The sequence below is a fragment of the Syngnathus acus genome, chromosome 22 (assembly GCF_901709675.1).
Source record: "Syngnathus acus chromosome 22, fSynAcu1.2, whole genome shotgun sequence".
Classification (NCBI taxonomy): Eukaryota; Metazoa; Chordata; class Actinopteri; order Syngnathiformes; family Syngnathidae; genus Syngnathus; species Syngnathus acus.
This window is the reverse complement of record NC_051106.1, coordinates 6,294,555-6,311,968: the sequence shown is the minus strand read 5'-3', so window position 1 is coordinate 6,311,968 and position 17,414 is coordinate 6,294,555. Positions and strand designations below refer to the sequence as shown.

At 40.1% G+C, this 17,414-nt stretch overlaps 1 protein-coding gene across 1 annotated transcript; it reads right to left on the bottom strand.

Moving 5' to 3' along the window:
• Positions 1-63: 63 nt before the first annotated feature.
• On the bottom strand, positions 64-17,414 carry LOC119116442 (KATNB1-like protein 1). The gene is made up of 8 exons (XM_037241804.1): positions 17,156-17,414; positions 1,209-1,344; positions 923-1,148; positions 740-855; positions 623-673; positions 469-561; positions 312-407; positions 64-215 (listed from the first exon to the last, which is right to left on the bottom strand). Exons 1-8 carry the CDS (start codon positions 17,181-17,183, stop codon positions 80-82), a joined length of 882 nt encoding a protein of 293 aa, XP_037097699.1. The 5' UTR covers positions 17,184-17,414; the 3' UTR covers positions 64-79.

The window sequence follows — 17,414 nt, the reverse complement described above, 5'->3', positions numbered from 1 at the left end:
ATTTCTTCATTTTGAATTACATAAGACATTTTCAGAACCTCCAGGGATGAATTTCTACTGGAGTTTATTTTCTGTCTCTTCATGGATGGAAAGTAAGTTGAGACAGGAAGGAGTCAATGACCTTTGCCATGTCTCCTGCAGAACCGGGAAAAGATTTCAGTTTCGGCTCTCGCTGCCATAATCCCAGCAACTGCTGATTAAAGACGTGGAAGTTTCTGCAACAATAATTAACCGGATCATAAACGCAATATATAAAAAAAAATTCATTTACAGGTTGATGTCGTATTGAGTTGGTTAGAGAGCAGACGTACCTATCCAAAAAAGTCTCGGCCGATCCACATTCTTGAAGCTGCTCCCACCAGCGTTTCAAAACCGAATGGATCCACATCAAACCGACAGTGACGTATCTAAACGGACCGAAAACATTTGAGATCAAGCGTGACAACAGCTTCCGAGATCCGAACTCACTCTTCATATGGACTGGCGAGAACATTCCGAACCAATGGGAAGAGGTCCACGCAACAGCCGATGGTGATGTTGGAGTCATCGTCATCATCTATGCTGCGGAGAACATTAGACTAGACTAACATTTACTGGCAGAGCGTTACCATGACGATCTTACCGTTTGCTTATTAGAGGGAGCATGTCAACAAAGACGCTGTTATCTTGGATTCTGAGGATGACGTGACAATTGATCAATTGATCGAGTCTGTCTTCAATTTGTAAAAATTTACAATACCTTTGGAAATACGTTATCAGTTCTCCAAAATGTCGCTTCCACAGTGTTAAGCCTACTTTAAGTCTTAAGTTTCTTCCAAGGAGCACCTCGGTTATTGTGCTGTGATCTTTCGCGAGCTGGGAAAATCAGAAAATATGATTCAGAATAACCACCAACGATTACTTGTAGGAATTTATTGCTGACCTCGGCAAGTTTGGAGAACTCATCGAGTTGAGTATCGTGGTTTGCCGTCAACACCTGAGGATCCGTGTCAAACATCTCCTGCTGAATATTCATCTTGTTGTCGTTCTTTTCCGCATCCTGCGTCCCGCCTGACCCTTGGGGCTTTTTCCGAGCCACCGCCAAATGTCGGGTCTTCCTCTTATACGACGAGACTCGTTTTAGCCTGCCTGGATTGTTGCCCGAGCGACTGACCGGACACATGACAAGCGGTTTGAATCATTTTTGGACAGATTGATGGTGAATTTACCTTTTCTTATTGAACTCCTTTTTAGCCCCATCCACCTGGCCTCCTTGAGAATGACTGACTCTGAAATGGGAAGACTCAATCTCCAGAGCCGCTTCACAATATTGCTTGTCGTCATCCGAATTGAAATCCATTACACCTTGAGAAACAGAATACAATTTCATAGAATAAAACAACCTAATATATAACCATATATATTTTTATAAAGCTGACATAAAATATCTTATATTCAAATCAGACATTTGCCCACTAAAAACTACTGACAGCAAATTTCCTTCAACACGTCATACTTATGATCTTTTAGCAATGCCGCAAAGACAGATGAGATAAACGGACGTGTTCTGTTCCCAATGGCATTTCACCATTTATTATGATTGGGTGTCAAAGCCCTCATCTGCGGCAAAGACTGACATCATTAGTGGCATTTTTGCAAAATGCCAGAAGCCTGCGGTGAAAGGTGAGACTCGGGGTCACATCACCACAAACGTTTCAGGAATAAAATAACATTGAAAAGCCGCAAATTTCAAGTCCCAATCATTGGAAAAGCTCTCAGCTGCCACCCGTGATACTTAGAGGGCTTCATTTAAATATCATTTTTCTTCAAATAAGCTTTATGTATGCAAATGGAGAGAGAATGTTAATAGAATCAGCAAAAATAATGACCATAAATCATTCGAGCTGTGTTTTCATTTGGAATAAGAAGGAGACACAGGAAAGTGAAGACCACCTCCGGACATCATCCCTTGTATTACATAACACACGTCAAGCTTCTCCATCCTTCACCGTGCTTTCTCTTCTTTGTTGTGCTCAACCTCTCTGTGTCTTTTTCCAAGCTTGAAGGCAATTTCAACAGGACTAACCACAAAATGTTTCAGTCAGCATTCCAGCTGGATGAGAGCAGCGGGAGAAAATGCGAAGGGCTCCAATCAAGTCGCTCTTTGTGTGGCTTAATCAGTCAAAGAATGCAAATCACTGTCGCTGGGCAAAACATTGGCCTGTGATTTGAATTGTGTTTCCTAAAAGAACACAAAATTGGAATTAAGTGGGCATTTTAGGGAACTCCGAATGGGATAAAGTGACGTGAAGGGAATGTCTCATTGGAACAGTTTAAATTTGAGCTCATCTGCATTGAATGAGACATCCAGCAGATTTGTATCTATTTCTAACGGAAAAGCAAATAAATGGGAACAAGTGATTGGTTGCAGATCAGAGAATGGCGAACATGTGAAGCAGAATTCCCACAGTATGGATTATACAAATATACTGCAGCGACTTTGATTATGGAGAGACTTTTCCACTCTTTTAAAACCTTGTAGCAGACTTTTAATTGACTGTTATTGCGCCTTTAAAACCACCAGAGGGCAGTATTAATCCGCGTGAAAACAGACACGTTTAAATGTAGCACTAATATTGGTTTAAGAACACCAGAGTTGGAGACTTGACAGCAATAAAAGTTAGTTAAAAATTAATTTGTCAGTGTTTTATTATTTCCAAATTGTGTTCAAGTGTCTAATCATTCATATATTAATGGCAGCCATTTTGAAAATAATTGTACTTCATCATTTGATAGAGATGACGAATTTGAGGATATTCTTGGCTCAAAAAAATGGACAAGACTTGATTACTTCTTTCACTGGTGAGGCAGTTTGTAGAAAACAACCCGACTCAGTATATCAGACGTCTATGAAATAGTAAGGATGATCTTTCCTTGTTTTTACTCTTACATTTACCATTCTCACCTAATTCTACACCAGATCACTCTTCAAATGCTCATGTATGAGTGGCGGCAACATTATTCTATGTCATCCTTACATAACATTCCGTAAAACGATCCTCTCCGTCAGCAATTAATGACCCATGTAGAAGAAGAACTCCTGCTGTCTTCAAGATGGATTTAAAAACCACAAACTTCTTGGTAAATAAGCATCAGCGAGAGCTTTCCATGCAATGTTTCCAGGTGTCATTTTTGGATAATTTTTCCCGATTCCATTCTGAGTATTTGTTTGGCCTTTAAAGGACAAAATTGCTGCTCCCTGCAAAGAACCGAGAACCATCTGTATTAAATATGAAGCTGCTGGAACTTCAATAGCAACATTAGCATCCATATTAACATCTGCTAACAAGTGGAGTATTTTAAAAAGGTCATGGGTGGAAAGGGGTGTATTTAAAGGCCTCCTTTGTTGAGTGACAAGTGTTTCGAATCTATCAAAGTCAGCCGCACAGCCTCTAATGACTCATCTCAACTTCAGCCCAAGCTCCCCGAGGTGCCCTGCTTTTGCAAATGTGGCTCCAGTCATCGACCGCAGTGACAGCAACTGCAGTAAACTCGGATCCTTGCAGCTCCCCTGTGAAAAACCAATGGGTGTTGTCAAGGCATCAATGTCCATTCAAACTCCTTTAATTAGTGGAAGCAACTGATGGCCTGGCCACGGTAGTTTACATTTTGTTTCTCCAAACGAGCACTTCTTTGGAAGTTCAAAGTAGATGTTACCACCACAGATTAATGGTCATGATGCTGAGGGGTGTGATGCATATTTCCATCCATCTCTAACTCCCCTGGTAAAATCGACATACAATACTGTACCAGAAATACAAATTATAGAGACGTTGAATATAATCTCCATGTTGAAAACACCACATTTGAGTCTGCTCAGATCATCAGCATTTACCGTATATTTTGGTTCTTAGAAAAATTTTTTTTTAAAATTATTCACAAAATGTTGGTAAAAAATCAATAAGAATGTTTTTTTGGGAAGTGGATGAATATGTGGGGAAAAAAATCCCTAACCCCCCCCCACAAGCTAATTATTTGGTCTGGCACCCGGAAAGTGAATGAATATGTGGACAAAAATCCCTAAAAACTTTAAAAAAAAATACCCACAAGCTAATTATCTGGTCTGGCACCCGGGTGGGGGGGGGGGCAGTGCTCCCACGGACCCCCCACTAGCCCCGCTACTGCAGAGGAGTGCTGAACATTATGTCTTCTATCTGCAGAACAATACAAAAGAGCTATACATATGCATGCACTCATTATCCTTTTTTCAGACAGGAAGATATCTGCTTGTCAACTTCAGGACAGCTTCCCACTCCTACAATACATCCCAGGGACTAAACAGTCACAGACCTGCTGGCCATGAGCCCGGCCCGCCATCTGCAGTGTTGGGAACAATCCCACAACCACTGAAATCTGCTTGGTTCATATGCACGGGACATACGTTTCCTTTTATGATACTGTATGTGTAAACACACACAGCACAGAAAGTTCTGAGTGGGTCGGTCACAGTAATGTCTTGTCTGTTGTTGCAAACAAATCAAATTAAGGCTAATTCAGCACAGGGATCTTATTAATCCTATTCATAGAGGACTCACATGACAATATGCATATATTTGTCAATGTCAACGTCTTTGGTAGTAAATGCTTATTGCATTTTTTGTATTCCCATCATTTCCTTAAATTTAAATATGACAACAGAAATCCTCAGTGGGCCAGGTTAAAGAACAGAATGGGCCAATTATGGCACTCGGGCCATATTTTGGTCATTCCTGTACCATGTGGTGTCACAATCAAGACTTCATGCCATCATGATTTCCATTTCTATATCTTAGGTCAGGCAGGGACATGATCTTTAATGTGTGGGCCTAAGGTCTAAAGCAGCTGTGTGCGACTAACGGGTGTTTAGGTTCACAAATTTGCACGCTGAGGCAGCCCGACGGCCTTGACAGTTGCAAAAAAGAGCAGCGTGATCCCAACAACCCGTCAATTCAAAAAGCAGGACTTTGGCCTGGCTGACATTCCATTTGCAAATGTTTTTCTTGGATTATGTTTCCCGGACTGTTTGTTGCGTTTAATTATTCAACAGTGATGACACCATCATAATATACAGAAGTCTTATTTACAGTATTAATCTTAGATCAATCAAAGTACTTTTGTTACAGGCTCATGTTAGAAAAATATTTTCCTGATCAAAATACGTACATAACATCATCACAATTCCATACATTTTGCATAATCATCTGTTAGGAATAATGGTAGTGAATCACGCAGGCTCTATTCCAAACATCCACTTACAGTCAGTAACCAAATAAGTTGACAGTTAATAAAGGGTTACGCTTTATTTTTTTAAAGCAAAAAGCTGGGAATACAATTTTGGGCTGATCAAGTCCTTTTTCTATCACTTCATTAAAATGACATTCTCCTTTTAGCTAACCCTATCAGTGTATTGGAAATATTCGAGGGGCCAACGGGAGCAAAAAAAAAAAAAAAATACCCAAAAAGACAAATGGAAATCTCCGCCTACACAAAAGGTTCTTATGTAACCTGGAAAGGCTTGTGGCTTGGGCCCATGCAGAAAGATATTTTCCTTATGTTTCTCAAGTCGCATCACTATTTACAACTCTGGAATTGATTCTGGTTTTAATATTGTCAACAATGGCGTGTTGAGGTGGATTCATATAATATAGCATAGTAGCATCATTGCCTTGTCCTTATATGAACTTTTCTTTTCGGAAACAACAGCAAAACAAAACAACTAATTAATCACAAAGAATCAATTTGTCTCACATATAAAAGCAAAGGTACTTTTTATTGATATTGTGACAATAAATTGACATTAGCTTCATTAAGCTAACACAAAAATGTAAGGGTTCTCTCTAGGAATTCCTAAAAGGACAATCTATGGAACCACAGCTTTGTTGAACTTCTCTCGAATGTCAACATCCCGCAGTGCGGCGGTGTCTGGCGTTAGGAAAAAGACACAAGCGCAAGTCGGGGTCACATGTGCTCTATGTACCTACCTACCGCTAACAGCCTCATTATTGTAAACGTATCTATGGCCTATGAGCAACACCGCTGAGATTTCACTCTTTGACCTGTTCAGGCTGTACACGATGTATCGCTGAGACGAGGAAAAGGTGACGTTCGGGGAAACCAGAAACCAGATTGTACGTAACCCAAAGTGTATCATTGCGCTTGTTTACAACTGCAATGTGATCATTTTTATAGTCCAATAAAAACTGCCCCGTTTTTTCCACTTTGCCATCCTCCAACATTGGGAAAATCATATACGGAAAGTTCTCGCTGTTACTAATGAGCGTGCCACATGGTACACACGTTTGCCATCGTTTGTGATTTCCTAGATTGCTGCGAAAGGCACTGATCACGATCCAGGAAAAAATAAAAATAAACTATGTGTCGCTACAGATTATTTGCCCTTTGTTGATTTATGTTGTGGTTATCACACAGCCGCAACAGAACTGTGATGTGTTTTCAATAGATGTTGTTGACATGTTTTTATTCGGCATTTACAGGGAACACATTTGCTTTTATTTACTTCTTTGATACATATTATATATATTATTGCATCAATAAAGGCCTTTGTCAGATCCCGTTTATGTGCTTGTAAAAGGAACACACAACAAGGGCGACGCACGAATCGGCGGTTATTTGAACGAGTATTGAATCCTGATACTGATTCAAGGCCCTCAAATTCTGGGTTTGGAGGATAGTGGGAACGTAATTTCGATTTCTTTGTGTGTCTTGGCACGTGAAGAAATTGACAATAAAGCAGACTTTGACTTTGATATTTGATCAGTTCTGAAAATTAGAGTGACTCAATGACTCAAGTGGGAATATGAACAAGTGTTGGACCACCACCATGACAAACAGCTAAATATAGCTTGTTGTGAAAATACACGACACATTTCTGGGACGTCTCTCCAATAATCCCCCCGTGTCGATTCTCAGAAAGATTGTCATTAATCATACCGATTTGTGTCACTGTTTGTGTTGGTGTGGCAGAAGAAGTAAAGCGGTTCGATTTTCTACTTAATGGCTGTGGCTCGAAGTGGAACTCAAGCCGATAGGGTTGATATACGTTGTGGTATGGCTGGTATGATGCACATGAAGACATATTTTTTGGTTTCTGTTTTGCTCAGGGAAAGTCTTTAGTTAAGTTGTCACAACAAACTAAGGATGTTTGGGGTCATGTCTCTTGGAGAAAGGTGTTATTGTTCTCAAGAAAGGAAGGAAGCAACGGTTTCTGCCAAGGAGGCGGACATTCGAGTCAATAACTTTAGACCAGGCCTTGAGATCTTAGCGACAATGCGGGTATCCAACCAAGTTGCCTGGCGGCACTTAAGAATGTTGTTGGCTTAAAAAAAATACAATAATTCTCATCTCTGGCTTACAAAACAAGAGTTGCACTTGGTGAACTCCAAAAGTCTGGATTCGGTCATGTCTGTCTAGTTGCTGTCTGCCACTACTGACCAAAAATCAAATCCAACATTTTTTGGAGAACAATGCCAGTTAAGATATTGAATGACCTAAATTTCACATGTGCCAGGCAAGGCAGTTTGGCCATCAGTTTAGTTGCCTCACTGAGGCTTTTTCCTATTGCGATGAAAGATATTGCTCTACATGTCACTCAACTACCTGTATATAATTTCAGTCATTATTCTAATAGAATGTCACGGTGCTGTTTTTTTGTATGACTTCCAACAAGAGAACTCCATTAAAACCCATCATGTTCTGATTGATTTGGTATTTTTGGTAGCTCAACCATTCCAGACTCCAAACACCCCGGAGAGTCAAAGGACATTGTTTCCAAACTTCCAGGCACGTGCAGAGACCTCACTTTGCACTCTCTCACATCAGGGGAACAAATAGAGAGGTTGGAAACCACAAACCCTTTGAGCATTCGAAACACGGCCTCGCCGCTACCATTCAATACCACATTTGCCCATCTAATGGAAATCCTTAAGACCCGCAAGAGTGTTATGACAAGGGCATAACCTGACGGCAGACATTCGACAGTATTTCAACACCCCGTTTCCCGTTGGGACCTGCTGCAGGATCATTCGGAAAGGCCACAAAACACTTCGGCTTCTGGTTTTGATCCAGTAAGGGATCTTTCGGCACTATGCAATGTCAAACAAAACCACTATTTCGAAAGTATTTTAGCCCATTGGAGACTTTGTCTAGTTAGACATGACAGAAAAGGTTTGGGCTGTCAGATAAACCAACTGATTGGGAATTTAAGTTAAAGAGTTTGGTGCAAGTAGAAAAACCGAATACAGTCAGCCACAAGCCACATTCGACGGTAATTATCTCTAGGCGGATGGAATCCAGCGTTGTTTTTAAAAACGTGATCACGCCCGACCGACTGTAGCCTATGTCGCTTTTCAATGTTTACGGAGCACTTTAAGATCCAACTGAAGGTCCAATTTTGGTTCTCCATTGCACCTTTAGAAAAAAAAACCTGATCTTCTTTAGTAACCTGTTAATGTGGACTGACTGACGCACCCGCTACCAAAAACACAGATGTCTCAAATCACAGACGAGAACATATTTAATGAATCTGGCCAGGAATAACAGTCGGTTTTGTCATTAGAGGACATATTCTTGGACTTGTGACACGCGGCGGTTCGACACAGACCGACAGGTAGTGTATGTCCCTTTTGCTTACGGTCTTTGGTGGGGTTGGAGAAACTACATTTATTGACTTGGGGTAAAATATATCCAAAGAACATGACATTATGTTGTTTTTAGGTCTATAACTGTTTCATTCTAAAATGAGCAATATAGGAGTGCCCAAGATCCTCGAGAGTTGGACCTAAAACAGTCTTGATACAGACCAACAATTACTGAGGGGATTAGTTAGATCCAGGAAATATAATTAAAACTATCTGAATCTGCTTTGGGGTCTAAATTACAGCATTTGCATATATTAAAATATCGGTAATTTATAGGTAAATTCTTCAGCGAGCTTTATTAACATATCGGCACTAACTTATCTATTTTGACTTTAGCATAGCTAACATTAGCTTAACGGCTTTGAAATGAAAGTTTTATTTTTCTCTGGCTGTTGAAATTTTCTGGTAGCCTCCACCTATTACTATTTCAACTTTGTAAACTAGTGTAGACTAAATACTTCAAACCTTCTGCCAAATCTGGATCAGTATTCATCTTACGGTTATCATAGCATCGTTATCGTATAATTTTCACAAAACTACTGAATAACTTAAGATATGGGTATAAATAATTCCACAAAATCATTTTTTAATTCAACTGGGAACATTCGTTCTTCTTGGGCGGTCATTTTTAAGGGTATTCATCCCCATTTCTTTGCGTACACAGTATTTGTTTGATATACAATACGTTTCAACTATCCATCGAAAGGGACACTGGCATGAATTTGAGAGAAACAGATCACGCGGTGGCAAAGAAAGGGTTTTTGTGCGGCCGGCGGCTGCCGAAGAAGCTTGTTTAAACAGACGCACACTGAAAGACTTAATGACCGTGTTGACAGCAGTCATACGAGATGTCTATCGAGGCTGCTGTGCTGCGGCCGAGAGGAGGCTACAGCTGCACGCGGAGAGGCGGGAGGGATGTTGTGGTCACCTTCTCTTTTTATAAGCTCCAGAGAAATGAGGAACACAGGATTCCTCTAAAATGTGACTTTCTCCCCCTCAAAAAACCAATACAACGTAGGCGACTCAATACTGCAGCAGGATGCTCTTTGTTTTCGCAAAATAAAATGTCTCCTAGGTCCCATTTGCTTCAGTGCTGTTTCAATTCAATGCTTCGTTGATGTTGAACAGACTTAATGGGTGTTTTCATTAAAAGCCGTGCATATTTTGAATACATTGCATTGATTAATCCCGCAAAGTCAAAATGCGAAGCACATGCTCAACACGTGCGACGGAGCAGAAGATGAGCACGTGTGAGTTAGTGGAGAAATGTGTAGTGGAAAATAAGGTGGATGTCAGAAGAAGCAAGAATTGTACATTTTGTTCAAGCTACCTCAAGAAAATACAAATGTCAGTCCATTTATAATTGATTCAAATTGTTTTTTAAGTCAAACTCCATACATTGTCACCTCAAAATCCCCAATACTAGCGTATTTTCCGGACTATAAGGCGCACCGGACTATAAGGCGCACCTTCAATGAATGGCCCATTTTAAAACTTTGTCCTTATATAAGGCGCACCGGACTATAAGGCGCACCATTAATGCATCATGTCAGATTTTTAATCCAAATCAAATCATTCTCCATGTTGTCTTTTTTATTTCAACTTCAGACGCAACAAATTACTTAATAATCAGAAAATAATGATCCATAGTGTTTTTGATTCATGATTCATAGTCTTCAGCGGGCCACTTATGATTGATTTCATGACACAATGCTTTGGGCCAGTTTAAATTTAGGAATTTGGTCCATATATAAGGCACACCGGACTATAAATCAGCTTTTTGAGAAAATGTTTGGTTTTTAGGTGCGCCTTATTGTCCAGAAAATACGGTAATTACTTGTTGACATGATTGGAGAAAGAGGAGCAAAAAACGAGAAAACAAGATTCACTGCAGTTGGTGATTTAAAACGTCGTGGCATCTCCCCGTCCTTCTTTGAGAAGAAGATTAAATACTTTTGGACAAACCAGGAGACCCTGGCTACTGTCTTTTGTGCCAAAGCCACTGAGAGTCTGATTACAGAAATCTGTTTCATTTTATCTCAAAGGTCATTCCCCGTTTGTCCCATCTGCAGCGTTCCTCCAACGGTCTCATAATATGTTTTCATTTGGGATCTTGTGCTTACTGCAAAGAAGCAAATAGGTTTGATTCCCAGCGAGACGAAATAGAATTATGTCTTATGGCGCGGGAAGGCCTCAGACATGACTGAAATAAATCTCAAGTCTAAAGCTGCGTGGGGAAATAAATAGTGCCAGCAACTCGTCTTTTCATCCAAAGCAGACTTTTCACGTCTCCTCAGTGTCTATTCTTAGCTTTTTCTGTGCTTACCAGCACCTAGCACGGGGTCAACGATAAGTTTAACAATAAGGTGAGAAGTTGCTTTCCGTCTCACGTTATATCTTCGCTCAATGGTATGAAAACTAGCGTCTTGACTATTTTTTTTTTTTTTAATGGGATACTTTTTCATTTCTGTGTTTCTTTAAAATGTCCGGACACGGTAGTAAATGTACACTGGAGACGTGTAAAAATAAACACCAAGGCTATAACAGCGTGACCGTCGGCCCATGTCGGTTTCGAGGAAATGTGGAGGGGGCAATGGATGGTTCAAGGAAGAAGTCACTCCATTTTGATACAGCAGTAGATATTTTCATTTAACAGTCTAGATCGCAGGCGTCAAACTCAAGGCCCGGGGGCCAGATACGGCCCGCCACATCATTTTATGTGGCCCGTGAAGACAAATTGTGCATCAAATGCGTGTGTCATTACTAGAATTGCAAATTGTCTTCATTTTTTAAAAGAATATATCTTTTTTTTTTTATATATATACCAGTTTTTACTAGTCTGATTTGAAAGAGAGTTATTTGTCAGTTTGTTTTGTAACTTATACTGTATATAATATGAGGTGCTCATACATTTATTTGGGTTGACAGTCATAATGGCCCCCCGAAAGAAACTATGACTACAATGCGGCCTGCGAAAAAAATGAGTTTGACACCCCTGGTCGAGATGATAAGCAACCGTTTGTCCAGTTCTGTATTTTTGTTTTCTGACATTAATTAAAAAATGTTGCTTTTGTTGTGAATTGGCTCTGGCTACTTCCTGGTTTCTCTAGCATCTTCCTTCTATTAGTCAGTTTGAAGGTAAATTCGTTGATCAAAAACCAAGAACTTCTCATTCCCGAAATCCCCGTTGATGAATTTACAATTGGGCTTATTTTTTTGGATAATCATCATCATCATATTCAGACTCAAAAAGACCACCAGGAGAAAATTTGCGTTCATGTGACTTTAGGGAGCTTAATGAGCATAATTCATCAAAACACGCACATGTCAAATACGCAGATGTGGGTCTTAAATTTCACGCCGTTGATACATTCAACCAGCAGTCAATCAGATCAGTGTGAGTCATCTTTTTAAGCTGCCTGACTCCAAAGCATCTGCTTCCTCGTGTAATTCTCACATTCCCGCTGTCCTCCCGATGGTCAGTCACCGGATTGGTCACGTGCGCATGTTGAGGAATGACGAGTAGGTCGAAAGTCATTTACTATTTTCTTTGATACGCACCACCGAACCACAAGTGCTCTTAAATTATTCTTCGATCATGTAATATTGTCAGCTCTAGTGAAAATTAGCATAAGCAGACTGTTACTCTTGGAAAGATCTGATTTTTTCATAAGGTGAAAAAAAACTTCTAATTGGTCCAACAATAATAATACAAAAATCGATAAGAAGCCTTATTGGTTGGAAGCACGACACGAGGAGCACCGCTGGGCGTTAAGGAGGACCAGATGATGGACCCAAGGAATTTTAATCCAGCAGGTTTCCAATAGTCATATTTTCTAAGATGATGGCAAGAGGAGAGCAAAGCAGCAGATGCGGAGACTTCTGCACTCAAGCAATTTGTAACGTTTGAAAAAAATTGAGATGAAATGATAATTAACAGCAAACTCACTGAGTCATCCCTGCAGAATATTGTCATGGAGTTTGTGACCATCTCATGAACGGGAAAGACCTCGAGTGGGGTCAGGCTGAAACCAATTTTTTTGAATTAGTTTTGCCTTGTTTTTCTAGTTCTTGCTGTGTTCCTTTTTTTTTCAATGTCCGTCTCGTTTGGTTATTTTTTGCACCTTGTCTTGTTAGCCCCGCCCCCTTGTGTCGTCCAATCAGCTTCCTCTTACCTGTCCAGGTGTTCCATGTTGTCTTGTCAGTTTGTGTGTATTTAGTTCTTGCTTTCGTCGCGGCGCACCTTGTTATTGTTTGCTCCAAATATTGATGATACTTTTTTGTTTTTATTTGTTCATGACCAGTAGTATTTTGTTTGCCTTTTTATTCCCTCTGAATTAAACTTTGTTTTGATTAAGCCCCATCCCAGCTTCCTTGTTTAAAAAAACAACACTTTGATTCTTTATAAAACTTGACAGCTGAAACAAAATGTTACAATTCATGTGAAATATTTTGTGCCGCAATGGTGGAGAAACAGGCATTTTACAGCAGCGTTGTTTTTGTTTTTAACACCAATTTGAAACCCACCACAAATTTCTCTCCCACCTCAGTAAATCAAAATGGCCACCAAGGCAGCTTCTCGGAAGTTTGCGTGATTAGTAGGTCAAACCCCGAAAAGTGTTTACAGCAATAATCCTTTCTGGCAAACATATTAAACCACTTTTTACTATTTAATCAAAGCTGGAGGAGTGTCAAAGGAGGGTCAAATGGTCAAATATTTCCCAAAGATGCTAAACTGTCCACAGCAAATATTTACTTGAAGAGATTACCGAGGAAAATGCTTGCATTTAACAACTCAACACAATTCCAACACAGTGCTGTTGATATCACAAATACTCATGCCAAACATACGGAGCAGACTTCAAACTGGAGAAATTACAAGGAACAGAAAGAAAGATTTGATCGATTTTGATGAGATTTTAATGACGCTTGTTTTGTTTTCAACTATGAAAGTGCTTTAGTGAAGCAGTGATTATATTACATAATCATTTGGGTCCTTTGATTGGACAATAATTTGAAGTAATCCATACAAGGAAAACATTGATTACAAAATAAATACATATAAGACAAGGAATCATCTACAAACAAAACAACTAAAGACATTTAAAAGCAGAGTCAATAAACTAATTAAATAATAATAAAAAATATTTTAAAAAATCATACAACGCAGCAACAAAATTTTAAACAAACTCCATTAAAAAAGCATTTTTTTAAACCTGGATTTGAAAGCATTTATGGAGCTTGATTTTTCAATTCTGTTGCGCTTAGCATAACTGCTAAATGCTGCTTCACCATGTTTGCGTTGAACTCTTGGTCTAAATGACCCAAGTCTGTAGTAGACGAATAAAGTCTATTTATTCTACGGCTGACTGGGAATGTAATAATTATACTCAGTGTTGTATGGAGAAGAGGATCATATAGGAGATCTTCAAAGGTGATGTCAATTGGATTCCCCAATCGAAATCAGTCTTAAAAGTTAATGTGAACCCCATTGGACTTCTTATGAAATGACTAAAAGCAACAATTTAGCAACAGCATGTAATTACATTCTCCAGAAGTCAGAATACAGCCGCTTCTTTCCACTTGCTTTGTTTTGTTTTGAAAAATGATGCCAGATGAAGCAATGAAAAACTTTGAGACGGCCCACTAATACTGCTTGAAAGCATAAAAAGAGGATGGAGAGAGATCCTCCTGTCTCCAAGAATTCAGGCGTTATTTTCCATCGAGACATGTGGATAAACATCAAGTGGAATGGGCTGTCTTGGGGTAAAGTGACAGCGACAGCTCCAGCTCACGTCTGCAGTGCCACGCCTGCAACCATGCAAACAGAAAGGACAGGAGGTTCCACTGGAAGCCCACTTAGAGGCTGCACGAGGCAAAAAGGAGCTTCTTGAGAAGGAAAAGAGGCGAGATGGACCAAGACAGAGAGCTGCCTGTCCTTTCGGCGAGCGGAATGGGAAAAATAAACATTGCGGTTTTTTGAACATTCAATCACGGAATCCACTCGTGTGTGATTCACGGCCTTGACAAAAACTGCGACTCCCTTTTGTTTTCATTAAACATTTTTCAACCATCCAATAAAAGAAAAATATAACAAGCATTTGCTCCGAGTTCCTTCTATTAGGCCAAAAGAGTCGACCACATGACAAAGCGAAGCTGGCTTGAGTTGACAGTTGTACTTTTTTTGACTTTGAGTTTATGAGGTAGTCAAATATTGTGACCGCCAAAACTAATCAACTAATCCTTGAAAAAATGTTCGAACAATTTATGTGTATGTAATGTCACAAAGTAGAAATAAAAGATGAATCAAAGCATGTGGATTTTGCTTAAGTTCAGCTAAGCAATATACTTTATACCAATTTCAAATTACCGTATTTTCTGCACTATAAGGCGCACCGGATTATAAGGCGCACCTTCAATGAATGGCCCATTTTAAAACTTTGTCCATATATAAGATATATACAAATGGACATGCCTGCTGTAGTGGCTCAATATTGGTCCATATATAAGGCGCCCCTGATTATAAGGCTTTTGAGAAAATTTGAGGTTTTTAGGTGCGTCTTATAGTGTGGAAAATACGGTAAATTATCTAGTAATCGTTGGCTAACCATCTTTTACGATCTTAAAGTAACTATATTGCCCGAGGTTAATATTCAAGACGAATGTGCGAATTTATTGCCTTCTTGGGTTTTCTACCATAAAGTTGATCTATTTCACCACGATTGCTGAGAATATCCATAAAAGGCCAAAGGGGAAGTGACGTTTTCAGATTGTAATGATCAGGCAGCTGGGTGAGATTGTATGATGGAGACCAGCTGCTGACTCAGTGACTCATTTCTACCTCAACAGGGAGAAGCAGAGAAAGCGAGGGAGGGAAATCAGCTCTCACCGTGCACACAAAGAGCAGACGCTGCCAACTCCATGGCCACTTGCGAAACCAAATTAATACAATTTGAACCTTTCATTTGCGTAAACAGAATTTCTTACACGTCGCTGTTCGATCTGTGAATCTGCTGATTCACTGCTGCAGAGTCAAAGTGCACTTTGCCCTCCATTTAACTTATCCAGCCTTCCGAAGATCATTAAAAAAAAACATTTGCACAGTGGCATATATGCTGTCCCCGCTTCTGACCTCCACACATTTCTAAATGTAAGCCGGCTGGAAGTCCCGCCATACGTGCCTCAGCAAATCTGTTCTGAATCATTTAGAGGTGATCCAAAATGCTGTTACTGTAATTCTAACCAGAAACATCCAGAGGTCAAACATTGCCTCCGTATTCGCTTCCCCAAACAGGCCATTCAGGATCTCTTACAAAATCCTGCGGACTACCCTGCCTCACCTTGACCAATCAGCTACTTGAGGTAAGCGTTTGATTTTCCGAGGAATTAACTAATCGTCCATCCATTTTCTAAACCGATTATCGCCAACTAGAATCCATCCCAGTTATCAATCCCAGCGACATGTTTTTTTTCCCCATGATGCATCTTTAACAGGTACGACATACCCTTCGCACCAACTTATAGTCCGAAAAATACGATATGAAATACGATAATGTCAGACTATTCGAATGGATTTAGCATTATGCTCAAGGGCACTCAGGCAAAGTTTGGGAGGTAAACTGACACTGACCCTAAAACTAAAATTGCTTCACATTTATAATTTTGATCGTTTTTTGTGCCATAGCCAAGTCGACTGAGTCTGACAGGATGTTATTATGTTGGTCGAATCGGATCACCTGACTGGAATGCAGGCGTCGGCGTTATCTGTACTTTCCCTGCTCCCGTGCCAGAAATATTCCAAATTAGATGACAAGGCAATAACTACAGATACACACTCAAAGTTAACGCAATCCATCAAAGTAGTAAACACAGCAAAGCAACACTGCCATGTAGCCACCAGGCCAAAACTTAAAAATGTAACTATACACATTTGAGTTCACCATCCAAATATGTTAAGCGATTTTATAATGAAGTCATCCACAAATCTACATTCCGCGATAATGTCGTTTGTCACAGATGTTAGTTTTACTGCTCAGTCGCAATTGCGAGTCTGGGGAGTGACTATGTGTGAGTGTGCATGAACTCTGTGAAGATGATCCCAAATGATGCGTAATTTATAGACTGTTTGTTCAACATACTGTAAATACGACCCATGTGTTATTATTTAACATTTCCCGCTTCCAAGGAAAGACACTCAGACATCATCATCGTTAGGATAAATTCATTCAAGTGCATCTCTGTGGCTACCACAGACAATTTGACCTAGACAAATATGTGAAACCCAAACTAAAAGCCTGAAGAAAGTCAAAATGACACCAATTCATTCATTCATTCTCTCAAAGACAAAATGGAATCACTCCTCTGACGCCTCCTTTCAAGTTACGTAAGAACACGGCAAGCACACAAACAGCATGGACACACACATGTCAGCTTTGATAAAAGAAAGCTGAAGAGCCGAGTCATATTTTCCATGTACATACCACCCGTCCGGGGGAGGGCGTCTGCCATGACACTGGAGCCGTGCCCTTATATGGCAATGGTGGTCCTGCTGTTGGGGATGGCCACCCTGGAAGTCCAAGAAAGAGCAAACTTTCAATGACGTCGCAGTGACGTTTGCATGTATGCCAACAGCTTAAAGCTCGATTCTTGTCGGCTTTGGCAACAGCATGGCTGGAATGTCTGGTATGGCTAGCGGCACCATGAGAACACAGAGCAGAACAATCTGTTGTTTGTTAATCC

Excerpts from the sequence above, each read along its gene's own strand:
- LOC119116442 (XM_037241804.1), bottom strand. The coding sequence starts at position 17,183 with ATGGCAGACGCCCTCCCCCGGACGGGTG. Across the intron at positions 1,345-17,155 it reads CGCCCTCCCCCGGACGGGTG|GTGTAATGGATTTCAATTCG; the intron begins GTATGTACATGG and ends CTGTTTCTCAAG. Across the intron at positions 674-739 it reads CTGATAACGTATTTCCAAAG|AATCCAAGATAACAGCGTCT; the intron begins GTATTGTAAATT and ends CGTCATCCTCAG.